The sequence below is a fragment of the Bos indicus x Bos taurus genome, chromosome 11 (genome assembly GCF_003369695.1).
Source record: "Bos indicus x Bos taurus breed Angus x Brahman F1 hybrid chromosome 11, Bos_hybrid_MaternalHap_v2.0, whole genome shotgun sequence".
In the NCBI taxonomy this organism is placed as follows: domain Eukaryota; kingdom Metazoa; phylum Chordata; class Mammalia; order Artiodactyla; family Bovidae; genus Bos; species Bos indicus x Bos taurus.
The window spans coordinates 21,084,216-21,109,202 of NC_040086.1; the positions used below are offsets into that span (position 1 = coordinate 21,084,216).

Here is a 24,987-nt window from a genome sequence, read left to right on the forward strand (position 1 = left end):
CCTTACCTGATGGGAAGCAGCTGCAAAGCGGATCCAACCATCATCCAAGGAAACAACAAACTCTCCCTTTTGGAGCTGCACATTCACTTGGCCTCCTCCAAATAAGACCAGTGGGTACACAGACACCATGCTGCAGTCTCGGATGAACACGCGACTAGTTTTGATCTTCTCGTGGTATACCAGGTAGGGACTGTCAAAGTGTCTGACCTGGAACATGACAGTGATGTCACTGGTGACATACACAGAATCCCACCAGTCCCAGGGACTTACCTGTTACCTGTCCAGTGACTCCCCAGATGACCTTCAGCCTGTACCTTCCCCTGAGCACTAGCCTTGTACTTGCAGCTGCCTATTGGATGTCTGCACCTGGACAGCTAAGAAGTATCTTGGACTTATGTTCAAGGGAACTCTCTGTTTTCCTATGCTTGTCGGGTTCACTATCTCAGTAAGTGAGACTCCCATTCACCTAGCTGCTCAAGCCCCAAATTTAGAAGCATCCTTGATTGCTTTCTCTCCCTCACTCTATCATCACTAAGTCCTGATGGTTCTATTTTCAAAATACACAATGAACTCTCCACTTCTACAGCCACCACCTCGTGCAAACCATCCTCTCATACAGACCACTGCAGTGGCTTGCTGTGTACTTGCCCCTTTGCATCCTCAGTTTCTTTTCCATACAGTGGCCACAGTGATCTTTTAAAAACCAGTTAGGGCTCAAAACCCTCCAGAGATTTTCCAAGGATAAAATCTCAGATCCTTACTGTGGATTACAAGGTCCCACATGTCCTGATCCTTGCCTGCTTGTCCCAACTCTTCTGTCACCGCCGCCCCTGACCTTCCCCCTCATTTGCACTGGCTGCCTTCTCCTTCTTGCGTTTGCTGGAACACACCAAATGTGCTTTCATCTCATGGTCTTTGCACTTATTTCCCCGGCTTGGAAGGTTTTCTTCTTAGATACCTGCATGACTCGCCCTTTACTTCATTTAGGACCTGTCCAGTTGTTTCTCCTCAGGGCTCTTCCCTTACCACACTATGTAAAACAGCCCCTCTTGAGGGGGGAGGGGTAAATCAGGAATGTGAGATTAATAGATACCACTGTATATAAAAGACAACAAGGATTTACTGTATAGCACAGGGAACTATAGTCAATATATGTAGTAACCTGTAACAGAAATGCATCTGAAGCTATATACCTGATTTACAACATTGTGTTAATTTCAACTATAGTTAAAAACCCTCTCCTGTCACTCTCAATCTCTTATGGTTTTACTTTCTAACATCTGTTGTTCACCTGAGATTGTTTACTTATTTCTTGCCTGTCTTCCCCTCTAGAATGTAAGCTCCCTGAGGGCAGAGACTGTGTCTCCCTAGCTCATCAGCTGTCCTCCATGGCCTACAATGGTGCCTGGCACAGACTGGGTGGCAGGTACTGACTGGATGCATGGATGACTTAGATTTACTGCAGAAATGCCATGGTAAACTCAGGAGAGGAGTGGAGATAACTTGGGCCCCTGGTTTCTAAGTACACATGCAGTGGAGAGGGCAGATGATCTCCTAGTCCTCAGGCCCTTCTGTGCTTAAGGAGATATTTTTCATGCTTTGTTGACACTCCATTCAGTAGTTCCAGGGGTTGACCAGCCCTCACACTTCAAACTCTCTTCATTCTCTTTTCCTCCATCTCTTTATCAAGATGAAGCTTTGTTGAACATCTGCCTTCATGCTGGCGACGCACTGTGCTAGACGTGGAGAATGTGGAAATGAATAAAATTCAATTCCTGTCTTCAGGAATTTCAAAAGTCTATGAATGAGACATACCATAAACCATAAAAGAATGTGATAAATGCAACAGTAGAAAAACGCATACTATACAGTGGTGGAACAGGAGTAAGAAGCAACTTGGAGAGGAGCACTGGGCTTGAAGGATAAGTAGGAGCCTGCCGGGGAATGAGAATGCCACTCCAGGCACAGAGAACAGTGCGTCCTGTGTCATGGCACTGGGAGATACTGTCGGTAGTCTGGTGTGGCCTGGAGCATAAAGAATGACAGCTGGGGTGGGGGGACATGGTCTAAGAAGGGGATAGATGTGAAAGGTTATAGGAGAGTTTACAGTAGACTCCATGTACAAAGAGACTCCACAGACGAAGAGTTTTAAACAACGGCTGTATATTGTCACCCTCCTTATTTAACTTACATGCAGAGTACATCATGAGAAACGCTGGACTGGGAGAAACACAAGCTGGAATCAAGATTGCTGGGAGAAATATCAATAACCTCAGATATGCAGATGACACCACCCTTATGCCAGAAAGTGAAGAGGAACTCAAAAGCCTCTTGATGAAAGTGAAAGTGGAGAGTGAAAAAGTTGGCTTAAAGCCCAACATTCAGAAAACGAAGATCATGGCATCCGGTCCCATCACTTCATGGGAAATAGATGGGGAAACAGTGTCAGACTTTATTTTTCTGGGCTCCAAAATCACTTCAGATGGTGACTGCAGCCATGAAATTAAAGATGCTTACTCCTTGGAAGGAAAGTTATGACCAACCTAGATAGCACATTCAAAAGCAGAGACATTACTTTGCCAACAAAGGTTCGTCTAGTCAAGGCTATGGTTTTTCCAGTGGTCATGTATGGATGTGAGAGTTGGACTGTGAAGAAGGCTGAGCGCCGAAGAATTGATGCTTTTGAACTGTGGTGTTGGAGAAGACTCTTGAGAGTCCCTTGGACTCCAAGGAGATCCAACCAGTCTATTCTGAAGGACATCAGCCCTGGGATTTCTTTGGAAGGAATGATGCTAAAGCTGAAACTCCAGTACTTTGGCCATCTCATGCGAAGAGTTGACTCATTGGAAAAGACTCTGATGCTGGGAGGGACTGGGGGCAGGAGGAGAAGGGGACAACAGAGGATGAGATGGCTGGATGGCATCACTGACTCGATGGACGTGAGTCTGGGTGAACTCCGGGAGCTGGTGATGGACAGGGAGGCCTGGCGTGCTGCGGTTCATGGGGTCGCAAAGAGTCGGACATGACTGAGCGACTGATCTGATCTGATCTGATCTGATGACATGAACAAAGGTGTGTTTTGTAAAGGTGGGCTTTCCTGGTGACTCAGACGGTAAAGAATCTGCCTGCAATGCAGCAGACCTGGGGTTCAAAAGACCCCTGGGGAAGGGAATGGTAGCCCTCTCCAGTATTCTTGCCTGGAGAATTCCATGGACAGAGGAGCCTGGTGGGCTAAGAGCCTGTGGTCCAAGAGGCCACAAAGAGGTGGACATGACTGAGCGACTAACACTCATGACATGATCAGAGATGTGCTTTGAAAAGGTGACTCTGGAAGCAGTAGTATAAAGGACTAGAGAGTGAGCACGGGACGTAAGATTAGTACTTCAGGCACGAGACAGATGTCTGGGGTCTGAACTGAGGAAATGGCAGCAGGGACAAGAGAAGTGGGCAAATCTGAGATATGTCAAAAAGGTGGAATTACTGGGACCTGGTGACCAATCAGATTAGCATCAGGAGAAAAGAAGCAGGGTTTCTGTGACTCCAGGGTTCTGATTTGGTTCCATTTCACCAAGACAGGGAACACAGAGCAGTGAATTCAGAGATAATGAGTTTGGTTTTTCAGCTTTTGAGTTTGAGGCGACAAGAAGGCACCCAGATGGTGATTTCTAGCAAGAACTCAGAGAAGAAACCAAGCACGAGAGAGATCTGGAGTCTGTGTCAACATGTAGGTGGCAGTTGGTGTGCTCTGGTGGTTCAGGAAGATTATGTGCCCTGCAGTAAGAACATAAGGACAGGGACAGAACCATGATTTCGGAGCAAGGGAGGAGAATCTAGTAAAGGAGCTAGAAGGGGATGATCAGGGAGACAGAAGTGATATTTCAGAAGCAAAAAACATTAAAGATAGTCTCAAGAGGTAGGGAGGTCAGCAGTGTCATATACTACATGAGTGAAGAATGATGAGAAGCTGGAAATTTGTTCCCAAGATTTGACAACTTGCAAGTTATTCACGACTTCTGATGAATTTAGTGGAGTGATGCGAGCAGAAGGCACCCAGCAAGAGGCTGAAGGAAGAGTGAGAGCTGAGAAGCCTGGATCAGAGAATAGGTCAAGGCCTCTTAAGGCACAGACAGAGGCAAAGGATTACATCCCGACATTTTAAGTCACTTCTGCCAAGAAACAATTTTGTATCTGAAAGCAGGCTTAATAGTTCAATTTCCAGCACATCTGTGCTTATTCAACCTTCCCCAAGTCAGCACCTAAGGACAGCAAGTGACAGAACAAGGTTTGGGTGAATTAAGGGGCTGTTTCTCCCCCAGGACCTGCCACATGTAAAAACAGCTGACCCTTGAACAAAAAGGCTTTGAAGCATGTGGGTCCACTCAGATTTGGGTCTTTTCAGTAGCTAATACTACAGAACTACACCATCTGTGTTGGTTGAATCTGTGGGTGTGGAACCTGACTGTAAGTTTACCCAGCCATCCTGACCTGATAGTTCACCGATGAAGGGTGAATGTGTACGTATCCATCGTTCTTGGTGACAAACTTCAACTCATCTGATTTTGGCTGCATTCTGACAGCTCCGGTACTGGTCTTCTGAAATTTCCCCTCTGGGCTTTTCACCTAAATAATACATAGTTATGAGAAAAAAAAATATATATGTACTTCCATTGTAGGGTATATCCCGACACAAAACCAATCTTGCTTGAATGCCTTTGCTGTGTCTTCCCTCTCTCTTAGTTTCCTTTTGAAAGCAGTATAAGCATGCTTGCTTTCTTTTTCTACCCATGAAGAAGTGTGGATATAAGTGCGGTAGTCCTGGGTGACTACACACACCAGCCACGTTGGGGAGAAACCATGCTGATGTTTCAGCTGTGCACTGAGCATGGGGGACAGAGATCCTGCTGGCAACACTGGCCAGCAATCCGCTGACACTTCCAATGCCAGTCCAATACTTCCAAATGAATTTTTCAAAACAGTAAAAAAAAAAAAAATTCTATGAATGAATAGATTGTTTCACTTGGAACAACTGAAAAGCTTATGTGCACACCCCCATATTCACTGTAGAAAGTAACAGGACTGTGTAACACAGGGGACAGTATTCAGTATCTTCTAATAACCTATAATGGAAAATAGTCTGAAAAATATATGTAACTGAATCACTGTTCTACACCTAAAACTAACACAATACTCTTAATCAACTATACTTCAGTAAAAAATATACATATACTAGGAAAAATCTCTTGTAATCTCATGATTAAGAAATAACAATATTTGAGAAACACTGTAGTTTTCTATTAGATTTTCATAATATAGAAATGGAGACAAACAAATGATATAAAATGTATACCAAAACTAATATAGGATCATTTTCTGTATTTTCCTAAAACATAATTCTAAATTAGCACCTCACTATAATGACATATAATAATTTAATCAATAAATTCCCTATTATTGGAGTTTAGACCATTCATTCTAGTGCTGTTGATAATTGCAAACGTTCTCCTAGCTGTATCTTTACATAAATATGCAATTATTTTCTCATAATAAATCCTCAGAAATGAAACTGCTATCTAGAAAGGGTGTATCAACTTACACTCTTACCAAGAGTAGAAACATTCATTAAAAAAAATCATCAAATCACAATCACCCAAAGTCCACAGTTTACGTTAGGGCTCACTTTTGTTGTTGTGTATTCCAAGGGTTTGGACAAGTGTGACACGTATCTATCATTATGGTATCATGCACAGTATTTTTACTGCCCTAAAAATCTTCTGTGTTAGGCTTATTCATCCTATCCACCCCTGATTTTTTAATTGTCTCCATTGCTTTTATTTTAAAAAATCATTTGGAGAAGTTGCAAATGGTTTCAAAAGCATGCAAGCACTAAGCAAAACTAAGCCATAAATGAATCCACAGATGTCAACTGAGTATATAACAAAAAGTTAATGAGAAGTGCTTCAGTACTCTGACAAATTCACATTCTAAGTTTGACAGGGACGAGATGATCAAACCGCAAGTAAAAGTCCAACAAGTCCATTCAGGTATGGTTTCCAGAAGAGATCACAGATGTCCCATGGCAAAGCACTGACTTGATTTTGTTCTTATCTAATTTTAGTCCAGAGTAGAGGGCATAATGGGAGTTGTAGTAGAATCAGATTTCGACCTAACCCTAGATTAGTTATGCACAGACGGGCTGACAGTGACATTTATGCCCATTTTGAGTTCTGGAGTGTCATGTCATAAGGATTAAAAAGGCACCTTATTTTATATAATGAATGTGTTTTGAAGATTCTATATCTAAACACATTTGGGGAACTGAAGGATTGGAAATATAAACTAAGTTTAAAAGGCTGTGTGTGTGTGTGTGTGTGTCTTTAGATGATTAATGTGAGTGTCTTAACTTACATCTCTCGGCTACAAATCAAACAAACAAGAAGTGGGAGGCCCAGGAAAACATTCTGTTACCTGCACTACATTTGGATACAGAGCAGCACACAGCATTGCTGATATCAACTTGGGGTTCTCAGCATTTGAGTTTGCCTGTGAGAGAAATACAGCATTAATCTTATAAATAATGTGGCTATTTCCATCCGTGCCTTGGAATTTACTATTATATTTCTTTTGACTTCTATCTTAAAATAATCTGAAAAATTATTTCTAAGAAAGCAATCTACTAGACTACATTCACACAGGACCCATTCCAAGAAGCCCATAATTACTTTCAAGATCTCTGCAAAGCAGTTATAAAGCCAGAGTTCCTAAGGATCAGTGGAGAGAAAGATTCTGGTTTGTGAGATGTTCCCAATTTCCAGAAAGTAACTGCACTGAGAGTGACATCAGGTTCATTTTGAATTGTTCTTCCTATAGTTAAATATAAAACTATCCTTGGTTTGGAAAAAGGCTGGTCTGATTAATAAGACTTTATTGGAAAGTCTGTTCTATCTCTGATGGACTCACCAAAAATCAATGTAAATAAAACAAACATAGCAAAAGCAACAAGAAACAGAAAAACCCTTGTTTTTATGAGTGTTAGTTGACATTTGTGGAAAGAAGGAAATCAAGAATGCCACTAACCTATTGTTCCTAGGGCTTAAGTGAAGAAGGCCTACAGATATTCCTCAGGTAATAGACTAAGTATATGGTCATTAAAGAGAAATAAGAGCTAACTGCACACACTTTACCTCTTCTCCTGTGGCATCCAATATACCATCTCCTCCTCCTTGGGCTCTTTTCTCAATTTCCCTTGCTCGGAGTCCCTCCTTAACAAAGCCTATGTCCGATAACAGTTCAGTGAACTGTCGTTTCAGGCTTGCCATTTCCTGAAAAAAGTGGGGAAAGTCTTGAAGCAGAGACACTGACACATCAAAGGCAAGAATGACTACAAAAATGAATTACTTCAGTGGACAGTGGACTCATGGGTTTACCAGACAAGTATGAAGAATATCTTGTCTGTTCATTCCCAGAGGGCAGTTTTCACTTATACAAACCAGCAGACAGAGTAAAACTGTTACATAGAAATTCACAAATTTCAGAAAACCCAAAGAGTATTTAATTGTTAATGATGTTTAAAAAAAAATTGACCAGATTTTGCACAGGTCTGATTTTTTCTGGCAACACTTACAGCCAGAAATGTAGCTTACTGTGTTTGGAACCCTAACTCAAGGTGCTGTGACCCTGTTCATTTTTCCTACTTCCTTTCTGCTGGGGTCCTTATAGTGCCTTCTCTGAGCTTAAAGTGGTTGGTGTCCTCTCTCAATGGATGCAGAATACCCACTTCAGAAACGTTCCCTTTCTCTTATCCTGTGGACTTGCTGGCTCACATTTTCCCCTGGGAATAGGAATACTATTAAGTGGTTTAGATTTACACACTCTTTCTGTAGCTGAGCACAAGTGTGAGAATGAAAAGCACAAACCTGTTTTTGGCTTCTGTTCAAATATTGGCTGTCTATCAGACAACACAGAAGCAGATGACGCCAATCAAAGGAATGGAAAGCTAAGCAATGGTACTCTGTCTCTGATGACAATTTAAGTGTTTTCTTGGACTGTCTCAAGTACAGATGGATAACATGGCAAAAATACAATGGGATTCAAATATCCAAGAGTTCTATTTCACGACAAGCTTTTATTGATATCTTATTAGAACTAATTCTACACTCTAAGCTGGAATTTAGTGAAAAGAAGTAATGGATGAACCTCATAGATCACTGAAAAATCTAAATACAGCCTAAAGAAAAGATTAAATCTAGTAAATATACATAAATATAATTTAAAATATATGTTTTACATTTAAAAGTCTTAAGGACTCAAGGAAATATTTATTATTGTGCTTTACATATAAAATACCTTTAGACCAGTGGTTCTCAACCCTTGCAACATATGAAAATGACTTGTTGAATTCACAACAAGGAGAATAAACAGATGCTCAGGCCCTACCCCTAGAGATCCAAATGTAACTGGCCTGGGGTGGAATTTGGGCATTTTGCATTTTTTTTAAGCTTCCTCAGGTGAATCTAATGTGTGGCCGTGATCGAAAATCACTACTTTTGTTATTCTTAGATTAAAGCCAGAGCCTCTATCTTCTCCAAATGTCTCTTTGTAGTACACCTAAAGGAAGAGTCAGACACGACTGAGCGACTTCACTTTCACTTTTCACTTTCATGCATTGGAGAAGGAAATGGCAACCCACTCCAGTGTTCTTGCCTGGAGAATCCCAGGGATGGGGGAGCCTGGTGGGCTGCTGTCTATGGGGTTGCACAGAGTCGGACATGACTGAAGTGACTTAGCAGCAGCAGCAAAGGCAGAGAAGAAGGAAGGCAAATACTGGGATGTTTTTGAGGTCTCTTACTTCACTGTCAATAAACAAACTCATTCATTCATGCATTCAATGAATTTTACTGGGCATCAACTATGTTCTAAGTAACTCTTCTAGGCAGTGGAGATATAGAACTGAAGAAAACATAAAATCTCTGCTCTGACGGTCCTTATGGCAGAGAGGTAACTAGCTGTCAGGTATGAACATTAGTTTTGTGTTCTATTCCAAAACATCATCTAATATGGAAAGAAAGTCCTTCCACCTCCCTAGCCTCAAAATTTGAGTGACATGGAGGCTCTATAAGTATATACACCGTTATTACTCTGGTTATATTTCATGCTACTATGGAAAGGGGCCTAAAATATTGTCACAACAGAAGACAGAGCCCTGTCTATTATTACACAAAAGATAATAAACCTTTCTTGTGTACTCATTGACAGAGTAGCCTCTGATGGACAGAAGAATTAATAAAGAAAATATGGTTCACCATTTGTTCTTTGGTTTTAGGGAGAAAGTAAGGGGTTTGGGGATGGTCATTGATCCCTTTGAGACTCAATGAAAGCTTTGTTCTCTTTCTCCAGAATAGTGCACGTATGTATAAGGGCGTGACTTTGCAAACAATTTCAGGGGGTTATGGATCCAGGTTAAGGATGTTTGGTATAATCACTGAAAAGAGTGACTTCTAGTAAGCAGTAATCTTCAGAATGGCTACATGCCTGTAGCCTCCACGTAAGTTAAACACAGATTCACTGAGAAGAGGAAAAACGGGTGAATTGAAAGGTTCAGCACAGAAGGCCTGATGTCATAGTTCAGGAGTCTGTTTTACACAGCTGGTGAAGCCAAGCATATTCCAAAAGTAGTATTTTCAATGTCAAGGTAGGACAAGCAAGATAAAGCTGCAGCACCCTCTGGTGCACTACTAAATGAATGGACACAAATCTCCACAGAAACAGCTCACCTGAAGAACTCTTCCTGACAAGAAGTTTTGTCTGCAGTAATTATAACTTGCACGCATACCTTCTTTCATACTTAGCTGCCATCCCTAAATTTTGGAGAAAACCAAAATGTTATTCTGTCTTTAGTGCCAACTCTGGTAATAAACCTCAGCTATTAGATTATATACTTACCTTATATGCTCGTAGAAGGGCCAGATAATCACTGTTTGCAAATGCAAATTCTAGCTTTTTCTGGTTAGCTTCCTCTTTTTTATCCCAGGGAGATACCTAAAGGAAGAAAGCCAGGTTTGAAGGACACATTTTATCCAAGGTTTCAAGTGGCATTTTGCTACTGCTGAAGTCAGATGCTTGGGAAGTGTGTTGTGTGGGTCAGAGTACAAAGTGGGTGACTGGTTAAAAGTAATTATGGTGGTTAAGTGCCAAGCCAACAGTCCTAATTGTCTGTGTGAGTCCGTCTGCCCACTCAAAATGACCTCTCTTGGGTCTTTTACTTTCTAGTGGCAAGATGTCAAAGAGCCACTCATTCTAAAAGCTACATCTAAAATCCAAGATTCTGTTAACTCTGTGATACCTTCATTTTACAGACTCTTTTTCATCTTTTATACTTAAGTCTCCCCTGTTTCTATACCCATAATTCATGCTTTTTCCTCTTAAAAATACAGGTTCTCCTTTTCCCTAGAAGTTAGTGACATTAGCTGAGAACTTAATTTTCACTGCCTTCTTTCACTGTAATATACACACGCATCAATACAAGGTACACATGCATCAATACTAAAGGTACTCATGTATCGATACTAAAGGTACACATGTATCGATACTAAAGGTACACATGTATCGATACTAAAGGTATACATGTATCGATACAAGGTACACATGCATCAATACTAAAGGTACTCATGTATCGATACTAAAGGTACACATGTATCGATACTAAAGGTACACATGTATCGATACTAAAGGTACACATGTATCGATACAAGGTACACATGCATCAATACTAAAGGCACTAGCATGTTGCACTGAGGCCCTAGTATCACACTGACAGTCGATCTAAACCAACTATGGTGCTTCTTTCTAAATTTGTATACCTGCACACCTTTATAGCTAACACAGTAATATTAAAATTTTATTTATTTCTACTTGAAAATAAAATTTCTTCTGTTTTAGGAAGGCTAGTGGGGAAAGGATTACAGTTGGGAATTAATATTATGCTTACAGAACCCAGCAAAGGACAGGTGTTCAGTTTTGGCTAAGGGTGACACCAGTATTTCTAATGAACAATTTCTATATCCCAGTAAAAGAAAACAGCCAATGAGAGGTTATTTAATTATGTGAGAATAGGCAGTGGAGGTCTTGCTCACATCAATACTGACTGCTGCTGAGTAAGCTACATCACCTAGTCTGGTCCTTGGTTTTGTTATCTGCTGTTAAATGAAGGGGCTGAACTAACATCTTTTTGTAGATCTGTGAATTTACAATTCCATGATGTATAACATTAAAATTGAAGAAAATTATTACATCTATCTATTCCCCTATCTATCTGAGATAAGCCCTGGTGAAAATAAAGGCAGAGTGACACTCTATCCAATAACAATAACAATAGTTCATTCTCAGGTCTACATGGAATACTTCTCAGGACAGAGCATATGCTTAGCCATAAAACAAAGATCATAATATGTTTTAAAGGACTAAAATAATACGAAGTATATTCTCTGACCACAACAGAATGAAATTAGAAGTCAGTAATAGGAAAAAATTGGGAAACTCATAGATGCATGGACATTAAACAACACATGCCTAAATAACCAATGAGTCATAGAAGAACTGAAAAGGGAAATTAGAAAATACTTGAAATGAATGAAAATGAAGACACAACATACCAAAACTTATGGGATGCAGCTAAAGCCGTCCGTAGAAGAAAATTTATAGCTGTATATTTCTATATTAAAAAAGAAGAAAGATCTCAAATCAATAACCTAACCTTTCACTTTAAGACACTGGGAAATGAACTAAAACTGAAACAAATGGAAGAAAATAAATCACAGAAATTAGTAAAATAGAGAACAGAAAAACGGTAGGGAAAATCAATGAAATCAAAAGCCGGTTCTCGGAAAAGATCAACAAAATTGACAAACCTTTAGGCAAGCTGATCAAGAAAAAAAGAGAGAAGGCTCAAATTACTAGAATCAGAAATGAAGAGGGACATTACTACCAGGCTCTCAGAAATAAAAAGGACTATAAAATACTATGAATGTTTGTATGTTAATAAGTTAGGTAATTTAGCTGAAATGGACAAATTCCTAGAAAAATGCAAATAACTCAAAAAGAAACAGATAATCTGAATATACCTATAACAAGTAAAGAGGTTGAATTAATTATTAAAAAAACTAACCACAAAGAAAAGCCCAAGTGACTTCACCACTGAATTATATCAAGCATTTAAAGAATTAATTCCTCACAAAATCTTCAAAAAAAAAAAAAAAAAAAAAGGTGGCAAGAACACTTTCCAAATTATTACGTGGCCAGTATTACTCTGATACCAAAGCCAGATAAAGACATCACAAGGAAGGAATACTACAGACCAGCATCTCTCATAAATGATATAAAAATCCTCAAAACACTAACAAAAAGAACAAAATTGGAGGACTCACACTTCCTGATTTCAAAACTTACTACAAAACTATTCGAGTTTTGTATTTTGAATTAAGACAGTGTGAAACTGGCATAAGTAAACATATAATTCAATGGAACAGAATTGAGAATCCAGAAATAAAACCATATATTTATGGTTAATTGATTTTTTATAAGATGCAAAGACCATCCAATGGGGAAAGAATAGCCTTTTCAACAAATGGTGACGGGACAGCTGGATAGTCACATGCAGAAGAATGAAGTTGGACTCTTCACATTACATACAAAAGCTAGCTCAAAATGGAGTGAAAACCATAATGTAAGAGCTAAAACTATAAAAACTTTTAGGAAAAAATATACAGATAAATTTTCATTACTTTGGATTTGGCAATGAATTCTTAACCATTACAGCAACAGTTTGAGCAACAAAAAACTAAATAAACTGGAATTCATAAAAATAAAAACTTGTATTTCAAAGAACAGATCAAGAAAGTGAAAAAGGCAAACCACAGTACAGGAGAAAACATTTGCACATCATATATCTGTTAAGGAACTTATATCCAGAATGTATAAAGAATGCTTACCTCAATAATAAAAGGACAAATAACCCAATTTAAAAATGGGCAAACTATCTGAAGACATTTCTTATCAGATATACAAATGGACAAGAAGAAAATGAAAAGATGTTTAATATCATTGGCCATTAGAGAAAAGATCAAAGACCACAAATTCACAGCATGTAGGATAGTTAAAAGAAAACTGTCAGATAATAGTAAGTGTTAGTAAGGATATGGAGAAATTACAATCCTGATAAAATGCTGGTCAAGTGTAAAACGCAGCTACTCTAGAAGAGTCTGGAAGTTCCTCAGAAAGTTAAATAAACAGCTAGTATTTGACCAAATTATTTCACTCCTAGGTCTTACACCTAAGACAAATGAAAACATATGTTCACATAAAAACACGTACATGGAAGTTTATAGCCAAAGGTGGAAACAATCCCAAATGTCCTTCAAGTGCTGCACGGATAAACAAAATGTGGTACACCCACACAAAGGAATATTATTTGGCCATAAAAGGAATGAAGTACTGATACATACTATAACATAGATGAATCTTAAATGCATTATGCTAAGTGAAGAAGTTGATCACAGAACACTATATATTATTTCATTAATATGAAATGTCCAGAAGAGGCAAATCTATGAACACAGAAAGCCAGCTGGTGGTTGCCTGGGGATGGAGGAGATGGGGAGATTGGAGGGAAATAGGAGAGTGATAAATAAGTTTTTTATGAAGTGACAAAAACATTCTAAAACTGACTAGGGTGATGACTGCACGATACTAAAAACTACAGTGCACTTTAAATGGGTGAATTATATTTCAATAAAGCTGATAAAAATGTAGTCCAATGTATTATTGTTTTTTAAAATCATGCAGGGACACTTATTTTTTTATTTTACTATAATGGGCAAGTAAAGGAGATACAGAAAAAGCATATTTATAAATAAGCTGGATCTCTAGTTCTTAATCTACTTGGGGCATGGATTTCTTTGAAGATCTGATAAAAGTTTTAGACATTGTGCCTTGAAAGAGTCACATATAATACACTCAGAGGAAAAATTTTAAGGGGCTCACATAACCATGAAGCACCCCCATGGTTCCCTTAGACACTTATGGACTCAAGCTGAGATGAATGCTGTTTACTTACAAAAGGAGACTTAAAAGCTAAACTGGCAGCAATGGTGAGAGCAGGATCCAAACAGCGGAAGATAGATCCAAAGAGCATTAGTTTGCCGATTCTCACATCTACAGGCAAAGAGGCCAAGTGATACCCTAGAGGGGTCAGTGTTTCGTCTGGAGTTAATGCTCCCAAGTCTCGTAATCGTATTTTTGAGGCACGGAGAGAATCAGCGTGTGGGGGTTCAATGAGCCGAGCGAACACAGACTGGAGATTGTGAGTGCTAAACATCTCTAAAATTTTAATTCTGAAACAAGAAAACAAAACAATTGTCAAGTTTATTTCTGGTGGGATGACACAAAGAAGTAAGCTTCTGCCATGAATGAATAATAATTTATAATTTCCCAAATATATGCTTTTATAAACCAAACAATGTCAATTTAAATAAATTAAAAAAAAAAAAAACCTCTTATGTCCTGTACTTCTCCTACCAATAAATTGCAGAAACACTTTCAGATTCTGAAATTTACTGAGATTCAGAATATATTTCTCTCTATAAACTTCCAAAATACTTTTCTCTGTAACAGTGGATTCAAATCACAAAATAACACTGAAAGATCCACCTACTCTCTTTCCCACATCTGAAACTGCATAGCAATTGTTTATGAAATTAACGTGCATTGTGTCCTGCCTGTGGCAGCTCTTGAAAAGCTGTTTTTAAATTATGAATTTAGGTAATTTTTGAAAGAGAAAAATTTAATATGTAAAAAGCTTATTTTACTTACAATTCCTTTACATTTATACTAATGTAATAGAAGGACCTCAAAATATACCAATTGGATAAAAGAAGAGCATAATATCTTTGTATAAGCAACTTTTTTCCCTTTGGGGTAACATTTTATGGGCATTCTCTCTCAAAATAATGACTTGGTCAAAGGGCATGGATAGCTTTAGAGTTCTTATATAATGCTATGCAAATTTTCAGAAAGGCTGAACCAAAGCTTTTCCAGCTTCAGTAACCTCAATTATTCATTCATTCGCTACATTCTATTTTATGATATTTGTTCTTGTTTGTTCACCAGGTAAATAATGGTGTTTCAAGTTGCTTTTGTTCACTTTGTTCTAACTGATAATGAGGGTGCAGATTTTCCCCTGTGATGATTTAATATTGGTGCTGCCCTAGCAGAAATTTCTTGGTAAGTTAGATTACTTTCTTGATTTATAAGTGTTATTCTTAAGCTCTATTTTAAGGCCATCCTCTGCAATGCAAGAAATCTTGATGTGAAGCAATATGGTAAAGGCAACACTGAAGAGCTCTTTGCAAATGAATGAGTTCGTCCAAGTGCACGCTTGGCAAAACATCTTGTACTAAAAAAAGAAAACATGGAACGTAGGGTGAGAAACACTGGGACCTTTCAGAAGCAGGACACGAGCGAGGACCAACGTGTACCTCAGACAGAGCTGTTCCAATGGCACTCTTTGTATTTCTGGTAGCTGCTGCTTTAGAAGTTGGTGATTAAAGTGATGGCTGGTGAATAAATGGAAGCAGACCCCAGACGCTACACGACCTGCTCGACCTTTTCTTTGCAGGGCATTGGCTTGAGAGACAAAAGTATCCTCTAAACTTTCCATCCCTTTGCTGGCATCATATCTATAAAGTAAAAGAAAAGGTAAAAAGGAGTTACTTTATAAAAATGTGGCCAAGATTTTATTTGGTATGGACAGATCAGATGAACTGCTCTACTTCTGTTGAAGGACAGCGTCCCCGCGTGTTCTGGGATAGTTGAGTGCTAAGTGTTCATTTAAATGGCTTCTTTAGTATATACCACATTCAGGTTTTTTATTCAACTTAAAAAAAATAACGTCCCATTTAATTTTTTTAAATGGGACGTTTTGATATATGCACACTTCGTGAAATGATTACCAATCTTTTGGTAATTAACATATCCATCACCTCCCATACCAATTCTTTTTACAAGTACATGTAAAGCATATGAATGAAAAAAGAAAAATAATTACTTCTAAGGTAAAATTTTAAACTTTCACCTCTGTTTGGGAGGGAATGTAAGATTCATGGCCCTAGCTATAGAAACACTCATATATCTACAGAGTTTGCATAAAGATTTTTCAAACAGTAATCTACGTAGCTTAATAGCATTAGCCTTTAACACCTGTGCTGCTCCAATTGCGGCATCTTTAGCCCCTCTTTTACATCACCAAAAGAGAATACCTCTTTTCTTTCATTTTCCCAGAATCAATGACATAGACAACATCATCGATGGTTATGGATGTCTCAGCAATATTGGTGGAAATTATAATCTTAGTTACACCCATAGGAGGTTTTACAAACACAGCCTGCTGCTCTTCACTGGATAAAGACGAATGAAGTGGGTGAATAACACATCTAAAAAAACAAAAAAACAAAAACATATTGAGTGTTCTAGCACAAAACACTGAAATCAGGTTATAACGGGTGGATTTCTATGAAAGCAATATGACTCCCAAAACGAGCAGCTTCTCTACAACCTGTCCTCAAGATCCAAGTCTTCTAAGTGAAAAGGCTTTTCCTGACCCTTACAAAGTACTTACTGAGTTCTATGAACTAAAAACCTTGCATCAACTTGGGAAAAACTGGAGTGTAATTCAGTAGTAAATAATTAATAAGAATAAATAGTTGATATTCTACAAGTAACCCAAGCCCAGCACACACTAACCAAACAAGAATTTTTTTTCCCTATGCTTAATTCCAGAGAGAGAGCGAGACAGTTGTGTATGCTAAGAAACTTCATTCTTCTATTTCTAGGGGGTGTTCATCTGTCAAATAGCTGTCCCCTTAGTTACGAAGATATACCCAGAGTTTTCTGCTATTGGAAGAGGAACCACTGAAAATCATTTTTTCTCAAAATGGTAGTATTTCTTTGTTGTTATTAACACTGGCTTCTTTAATCCCTGGTATTTGGCAACTGAAATAGCAGTTGACCACTGAACAATCCAGGGATTAGGGAAAGCCAATCCTCTGTGCAGTCAAAAACCCACATATAATTTATAATCAGTCCTTTATTACGCAGTTCCTCTGTACCTGTGGTTCTGCATCCATGGATTTAACCAACTACAGATCATGCAGTACTACAGTATCTACCATTGACAAAAAAATCCATGTATAAATGGATCTGTGCAGTTGAAACCCATACTGTTCCAGGGTTAACTGTACATGCAATTTTGCTGAGATACTATGCTAAGTGAAGAGAAACATTTTTATATAATGGAATAGAGATATGAGTTGACTTCCTGAAACAAACTGCTTTGTGTATTCCCAGCTGGCATAAACAAACATATTCTTGAGGAGTGACACCAGGATCTAAAGAGGGTGATGACAGTCAAAGAGATCTTTCTGGTAATTCCTTTTCACATATAACTGCAGTAGATGATTAAGAATATAAAAAACAATTACTTACCGATTACTACGTCTATTGTTGAAAAGAGAATTAGACTGGAGCTGTTCATACAGCATTTTGATTTCTGCTAGTCCCGGTAAAAATACAAGTATAGCACCTGGGTATATAAAAAGAGTTGGACCATAAAAAGGCTAAGCCCTGAAGAATCGACACTTCTGAACTGTGGTGCTGGGGAAGGCTCTTCAGAGTCCTTTGGAATGCAAGGAGATCAAACCAGTCAATCCTAAACGAAATCAACCCTGAACATTCACTGAAGGACTGATGCTAAAACTGAAACTCCAATAATTTGGCCACCTGATGAGAAGAGCCGACTCATTGGAAAAGAACCTGATGCTGGGAAATTTTGAAGGCAAAAGGAGACGGGAACAATAGAGCATGAGATGGTTAGGTGATTAGATAGCATCACAGACTCAATGGACATGAACTTGAGCAAACTCCAGAAGACAGTGAAGGACAGGGAAGCCTGGCTTGCTGCAGTCCATGGGGTTGCAAAGAGCCAGACACGACTTAGTGACTGAACAACAACGTATAAAAAGAATCAACCTGATAGATGCGAAAAAGAAAAACTATTATGGATTATAATTTTAAATGAAAATGTAATCTGAGACTTTTTCACCATCAATTTTCTCTTCTTTGTAAAGTGAAAGTCACTCAGTCATGTCCGACTCTTGTGACACCTTGGACTGTAGCCAGCCAGGCTCCCCTGTCCATGGAATTTTCCAGGCAAGAATAATGGAGTGGGTTGCTATTTCCTACTCCATGTCTTTGTAAAGTCCCTGGGGAATTAAGTGGAAAACGAACTTGTAAAATATATTTTCTGACTTAATAACTAAAAAATGAATGAGGTATTTATCTTTCTAAAACAGAAAAAAATACGTGTAGAAAAATATAATGCCTTACATTACATAAGAATCATTAGCAAAGCTTTTTAAACATACTTCTTCAATGTACTGGCTCTGACATTCTCTTTCTATAGAAAGAGTCATCCTTCTAATCTTATAAGACAGGAAGACTCTTCTCTACATTACTAAGTAAAATCCATAAACATTTCACTGGAAATGAGAAAAAGGAGCTATAACTGGCCAACCAATCTGGTAATCTAAATTCAGATACATGTTGAAGAGGCCATACAGAAATTAACCATGCCATAAATATGTCTTATGGGTTTTAAAATTTTACATTGAAGATAATAAACAGTGATAACTGATTATAGTGTATTTCTGTGTTAAGAACAGTCACTCAGCAATAGACATGTTTTGTGCTTCATTCAGAGAGGAAACTGACACTCTTCAATAGCCCCTCCTTTAATCTCACAAATACTTATTGGGTACCTTTGTCAGCTCTGTGCTAGGTATAATGGAAGGTAAAACAAAGATCTACCTACAACAAACTCATGACCAATTATTTATCATGCTTATTCTCCCCACAAAATAAATAAGGAAACTAAATTATTACAAAAATTGAAGTGAGAAGGACAAAAGACATCTTTCAGTGTTCATTCTAATACTTCATAGTTTACAAAGAATGTTCATACGGATTATCTCCATTTGATCCTCATAACCACCTGTTAAGAAGAGTATTAGTACCCTTAAGGTGACCAAGTCACACAGTCAGGTAACAGAGCTTAATAGGAAGGGTGTGCGAACACAAATATGGGGTTTCTGGTACCAGATCTATGCTCTTTCCATTACATACACCATGCTTCACTCTATTAAAGTAACACAAAATTTAAGAGTGGTAAAATAATCTATATGTAATGGGAAAAAACTGTATATTTCTATGTGCCTTTGATCTGCTCTGCACTCATGGCTTGGCCATCAGTATCAAGGTTATCTTTAATATTCACAATATGTCACCAACTGCCTAATCACTACATCAACTTTACTTTGAATTCAGATAACTTTCCAACATTTATTTTTGATTGCTATACTTTACTTTTTTCAATAATAGTCTTTTCCTTTGGGATGAAATAAGATATTTAATCCAGTGATAATGCATTAACCAACACTGGCTATTTGCCAAGAAGTGAGAAACAAGGCACTTCAATAATTCTGTGTGTTTCACATGTTTCTTTAGAAAATACCATTAATGATTAAAATCCAGGCAGAAGAGGGCAGTCACTAAACACTGTGTAAATGAAAAAGTTGGCTTAAAGCTCAACATTCAGAAAATGAAGATCATGGCATCTGGTCCCATCACTTCATGGGAAATAGATGGGGAAACAGTGGAAACAGTGTCAGACTTTATTTTGGGGGGCTCCAAAATCACTGCAGATGGTGACTGCAGCCATGAAATTAAAAGACGCTTACTCCTTGGAAGAAAAGTTATGACCAACCTAGATAGCATATTCAAAAGCAGAGACATTACTTTGCCAGCAAAGGTCCATTTAGGCAAGGCTATGGTTTTTCCAGTGGTCATGTATGGATGTGAGGGTTGGACTGTGAAGAAAGCTGAGCACCAAAGAATTGATGCTTTTGAACTGTGGTGTTAGAGAAGACTCTTGAGAATCCCTTGGACTGCAGGAGATCCAACCAGTCCATTCTAAAGGAGATCAGCCCTGGGATTTCTTTGGAGGGAATGATGCTGAAGCTGAAATTCCAGTACTCTGGCCACCTCATGTGAAAAGTTGACTCATTGGAAAAGACTCTGATGCTGGGAGGGATTGGGGGCAGGAGGAGAAGGGGATGACAGAGGATGAGATAGCTGGATGGCATCACTGACTCGATGGACGTGAGTCTGGGTGAGCTCCAGGAGTTGGTGATGGACAGGGAGGCCTGGCGTGCTGCGATTCATGGGGTCGCAAAGAGTTGGACAGGACTGAGCGACTGAACTGAACTGATTCATTCTTAAAGAGTTTATATTCTACTAAAGGAGACCATTAGTAAGCAGAACTACAATTTTGGATAGTGTTAAAAGTACTATAATAAAAATGAAACCCATTTTTGGGTATTATGATAGAGCGAGGGGAGAGACAACAGATAGGGTGGTCAGAGAAGACTTCTCTGAAGAGAAGACATTTGATGGAAACCTGACTGATGTGAAAGATCCAGTTATGAGATCTGGGGATTCATTCATCCTGGGGGTAAGGGGCTACAGATGAGGTAAGAGGGCCACTAAGAAGACAGTGAGCAAGGCAACAGTAGGGATTGCCCTGTGTTATTAACAGGAGGAGGAGGAGTAATAACAGTCATAATAATAATGATGATAAATAGACTAGCATAATTTTAATACTGTTAGGGGCAGTAGCTACTGGGCATTAATTATATACCAGGCACTGTGCTAAGTGTTTTATATATGGTTTCTTTTAATCCTCAAAATAGAGGATTTATTATTGTCTTTGTTTTACCATGGGGCTTCCCTGGTGGCGCAGAGGTTAAAGCATCTGCCTGCAATGTGGGAGACCTGGGTTCTATCCCTGGGTCAGGAAGATCCCCTGGAGAAGGAAATGGCAACCCACTCCAGTATTCTTGCCTGGAGAATCCCATGGACAGAAGAGTTTGATGGGCTAAAGTCCATGGGTCGCAAAGAGTTGGACACGACTGAGCGACTTTACTTTCACTTTCACTTACTTTTCTTTACCACAAGGAGCCTGAGGCATAGAAAAGATAGGGGCTTTATCATCCAAGGTTACAGAGTAGACAACAGGAAGTTTAACAAATTCTCCAAAGTCTGTTCTCTTGACCCCATGGTCCTGTGGTCTCCAACTGTCGAGTCTTCATGTGACTCAAACACTCATTACCAGATTCCCATTTAGCCAGGGACTCCCAGATGGTGCAGTGGTAAAGAATCTTCCTGCCAATGAAGGAGACGCAAGAGATGTGGGTTTGATCCCTTGGTTGGGAAGACCCCCTGGAGGAGGAAATGGCAACCCACTCCAGTATTCTTGCCGGGAAAATTCCACAGACAGAGGAGCCTGGTGGGCTTCAGTTCAGGGGTTGCAAAGAGTTAGACATGACTGAGCGACTGAGCAGGCACGCACAGAGGCAAATGAGTGTTGAATACGCAGACACCTAGGCTTCTTTTTAGCCTTCTTCCTTTTGGATTTCATATTGTTAATGTCCTTTTACTCAAGTGGGTAAAAGGTAAAATTTCCCCCTGAAAAATCTAATAAGGAACTTTACAACAACTGGGGATGGAAAGGTGAAGAAAACTGGGGTGAGGGCTCCAGGAAGACAGGTTGTCCCCACAAACCCCCATGTCAGGAAGGAGGGTCCCTGCCCTTGGCCGGCTCACGCTTAAGACAAACAACAGTTACCTGGAGGGTAGGAGTGCTTTCCGTCCACAATCCACTCTAACAAGGCCTCGATTAATTCAAGATTAACCTTTTCAAAATCCATAACGGACATTGTTTTGATGACTGATTTGCTAACTCCTGCAAGAAAGGTAAAAATAATAAAGATATTAATAGTTTCATGCCTTATTGAAGAAAACATGCCTGGGAACTAGGTGTATCTTGATTTAATAACACAGATGATGCACTGAAATGAACTTTTTTCCTTCAGTCTCTCAGAAAGTACAGGCTCACTAGAAGCACTTTGTTACCTGAAGAGCAGGCTCCTGGCCCTGCTTCAAAGGGCCAGAGAGGCAACTTTTTACTGTCTTCCTTCCTTCCCCTTTTATCTATCATGCATCTATTGACAGTTTAAGTTCTAGAAACAAGATTTAAAGTCAAATGTATTTCAGAAAACCCTTCCAGATTTAATCAAGTTGTGAGTCGTATCAGACAAAGTCCAGCTAACAGTAATTGTAAAAATCAAAGCACACAGACCACAGCTTTCAGCATCATTTTTACAACAGTGACTTTTAACTTTTAGATTCCTTTGAGAAAATCATAAAAGTTACAAATCTTCCCTGAAAAATACATGTGATTTTAATGGCTTCACCAACACCGCTGAAGTCTACCCACAGACCTCAGGTTAAGGGTCTACAATCTCCTTCTAATTCATATGAGTCCTAGTAAAAGACATAGTTCCTTATGTTGTACTATAAGCCTCTTTTTGAAACTATAAGCTCTTTTTTAAAAACAAACAGCAGGGACTTCCCTTGTGGCCCAGTGGCTAAGACTCTGCGCTCCCAATGCACGGAGCCTGGGTTCCATCCCTGGTCAGGGAACTGCACCCCACATGCCATAACCAAGAGTCTACATGCAACAACTACCACAAAACAAAGTCCCAAACCAAACAAACGAGCAGCATAAACGGGGAGACTAACTCTCCAGAGATAGCTGCCCTTTCCTTTAGGTCTTTCTAATGACCCATCACCTGAAACAGAATCTAACCACAGCTAAATAACTAACTGTAGTTGGTATCAAGGAAGGGAAGCTTCCTACATTTTGCTGAAAAGCTTGAAGAGAGGCAAAAGCCATTTTTAAACAACGCTGTTCTAACAGTGAACCGTATGTCGGTAAAAAATCAAACAAAGGAAGAAACAGGGTACGCAAGCAAAGATGTGGATGGTATGGAAGGTAGAGCAGGAATCATTTTTATTTGCCAAGATTCCAAATAGCCAGACTTTTCCAAAAGGAGAACCAGTTAACTGGAAAAAAAGGGAAACGAAAAATATTTTTTTAATTAAAAAAAAGTTCAGCAGGGCTTACTAATCAATTATATATTTTAAAAGACTTATTATTCTCTTTCAACTAGAAAAAGTTTTAAAGATTGAGCTAGGGAACAACATTTAATTTTCTGAAAGGTGAAAGGAAGCACTGAGATCAGCTAGATAGAAGTCTTCGTTTCAGAGGGAGAGGGAGACCAAGAGAACCTAAGAGACCGGCCCAGCATCACACAGAAAACAGCAGCAGAGCCAGGCTCCCGACCTCAAATCCTTAGAAAAGATTTCTCAGAGGCACTTTCGGAACTTCTGTGTCCTTGCGCTGGACATTAGAAGGACTGTGACTTAGATCCAGTCAAAATTCTTAAAGAAAACTCTGGAATTTCAAAAGAGAAACCAAAGAGAGTCCTGTTAACTAATGTAACAGAATAAGGAAATGGGAACTGTCAGCTGGTATGAAGTACAGAAAGAACACAAACATTTGAGTCAGACATTCTCATCTGCCCGCACTAACTGACTGGCCCTATGCTGTTGATTTGTATTGTCTTATTTAATCTCCTAAACAACCACATTTGATAGATACGGACACTAGCAATAGAGAGGATGAAGAACTTGCACCCAACTGGTTTTATGACAGCCTGGGGAGTTAAGTCCAGGTCTGTAAGACACAAGTCTGTGCTCTTAACCTCGCTTCCCAGGATGTCGGGAAGATGAAGTCAAATGTTTGGGAGCTATGTGAATCTTCCTGAACAGCAGAACAAATGGCTAATGCCCTAGCTCCTTTATGATCACCATTTCCCACGCAGGACTGAGTCTCTGGTGGAAGGAGGAAAAGGAAAGCTCACTTGCCTTTTCTGCTACAGAAGTAGCAAGGATCTGAGGCCCTTACACCTTGAAAGGTAAACAGTTTTTTGGGTTTTTTTTGGAAGGACCAAGAGGAGTTGTGGTGGCAATCCAGGGAAAAGAGAACAGGAAAAGCAGCTGAGACCTGTCTAGGCTTTAAAAAGAAGGCAAAAGTAGTTATCTTAGGATTGCTATGGATTCAGCCCAGCTGACATACGGAAGGCTACCTAGGAACAAAGTTGGGTGGGATCTAGCGTGGGAGGAGAGAGTACCTCACAACACAGGTAAAAGCACTCAGCACCAGGTGGACCCTAAAAAAAGATTTTTTAGGCCCATTTTAGGTCATTTTCCAGGCCCACTGAATAATGTTAAAACTAGTAGGTGAAATTTTGAGGATATTTACATAGTTTCAAATCTCTCTCTACAACTGACTCATCAACTACCAAGGGAATAAATAACAACCACACAGAGAAGAAACACAGGCATCATCTTCACCAGTTGGTCAAAGCTAACACTGCCAGTAATGGGACAAGCCAACATCCTATCCTCCTGATAGGATGCACTGAGAACAAGGCTCAACATTATTTCTGTGGTTTTCTAACCAAAAACACATAACCTAAAATTATCCATCAGGCAACACTGGACAAATCCAAATGAAGGGACATTCTACAAAATACTTGGCCCAAAACTCTTGAAAAATGTAAATCATAAAAGAAAAATAAAGGCTGGCAAATTTTTCCAGATCAAAAGAAACTAAAGACACATGATGACTGAATGCAGTATGTAATCCTGGGTTGGATACTGTACCATTTAAAAAATAGCAATAAAGGACATTATTGAAATAATTGACAAAGTGAGAATATGGACTATGGATTAAACAGAAGTACTGTATTGTGTTAAATGTCTTCATTTTGATCATGCCTATTGTCGTGGGGTTTTTCTTTTGGCCGTACCACATGGCTTGCAGGATCTTAGTTCCCTGACCAGGCATGGAACCATGGGACCAGGGAAGGATCAAATCCTGCCCTAGAAGCGGTTCTGCTAAGTCCTAACCACTGGACT

The 24,987-nt window shown here is 39.2% G+C and overlaps 1 protein-coding gene across 5 annotated transcripts in view; it reads right to left on the bottom strand.

Annotated features, from left to right (window-relative positions):
- DHX57 (DExH-box helicase 57) overlaps positions 1-24,987 on the bottom strand; it is a 60,549-nt gene that overhangs the window by 2,272 nt on the left and 33,290 nt on the right. For 3 of the 5 annotated variants that reach the window (XM_027555064.1, XM_027555062.1, XM_027555063.1), the window contains exons 13-23: positions 21,788-21,904; positions 17,533-17,629; positions 16,308-16,481; positions 15,528-15,728; positions 14,108-14,384; positions 9,940-10,035; positions 9,771-9,854; positions 7,182-7,319; positions 6,466-6,540; positions 4,486-4,620; positions 7-207 (exon numbers count right to left, since the gene is read on the bottom strand). In XM_027555064.1, coding sequence (XP_027410865.1) covers positions 7-207; positions 4,486-4,620; positions 6,466-6,540; positions 7,182-7,319; positions 9,771-9,854; positions 9,940-10,035; positions 14,108-14,384; positions 15,528-15,728; positions 16,308-16,481; positions 17,533-17,629; positions 21,788-21,904 — 1,595 coding nt within the window. Of the gene's footprint in view, positions 1-6; positions 1,737-4,485; positions 4,621-6,465; positions 6,541-7,181; positions 7,320-9,770; positions 9,855-9,939; positions 10,036-11,648; positions 11,708-14,107; positions 14,385-15,527; positions 15,729-16,307; positions 16,482-17,532; positions 17,630-21,787; positions 21,905-24,987 lie in introns of those variants that run through there. The other 2 variants (XR_003513314.1, XR_003513315.1) reach the window with 2 other exon arrangements.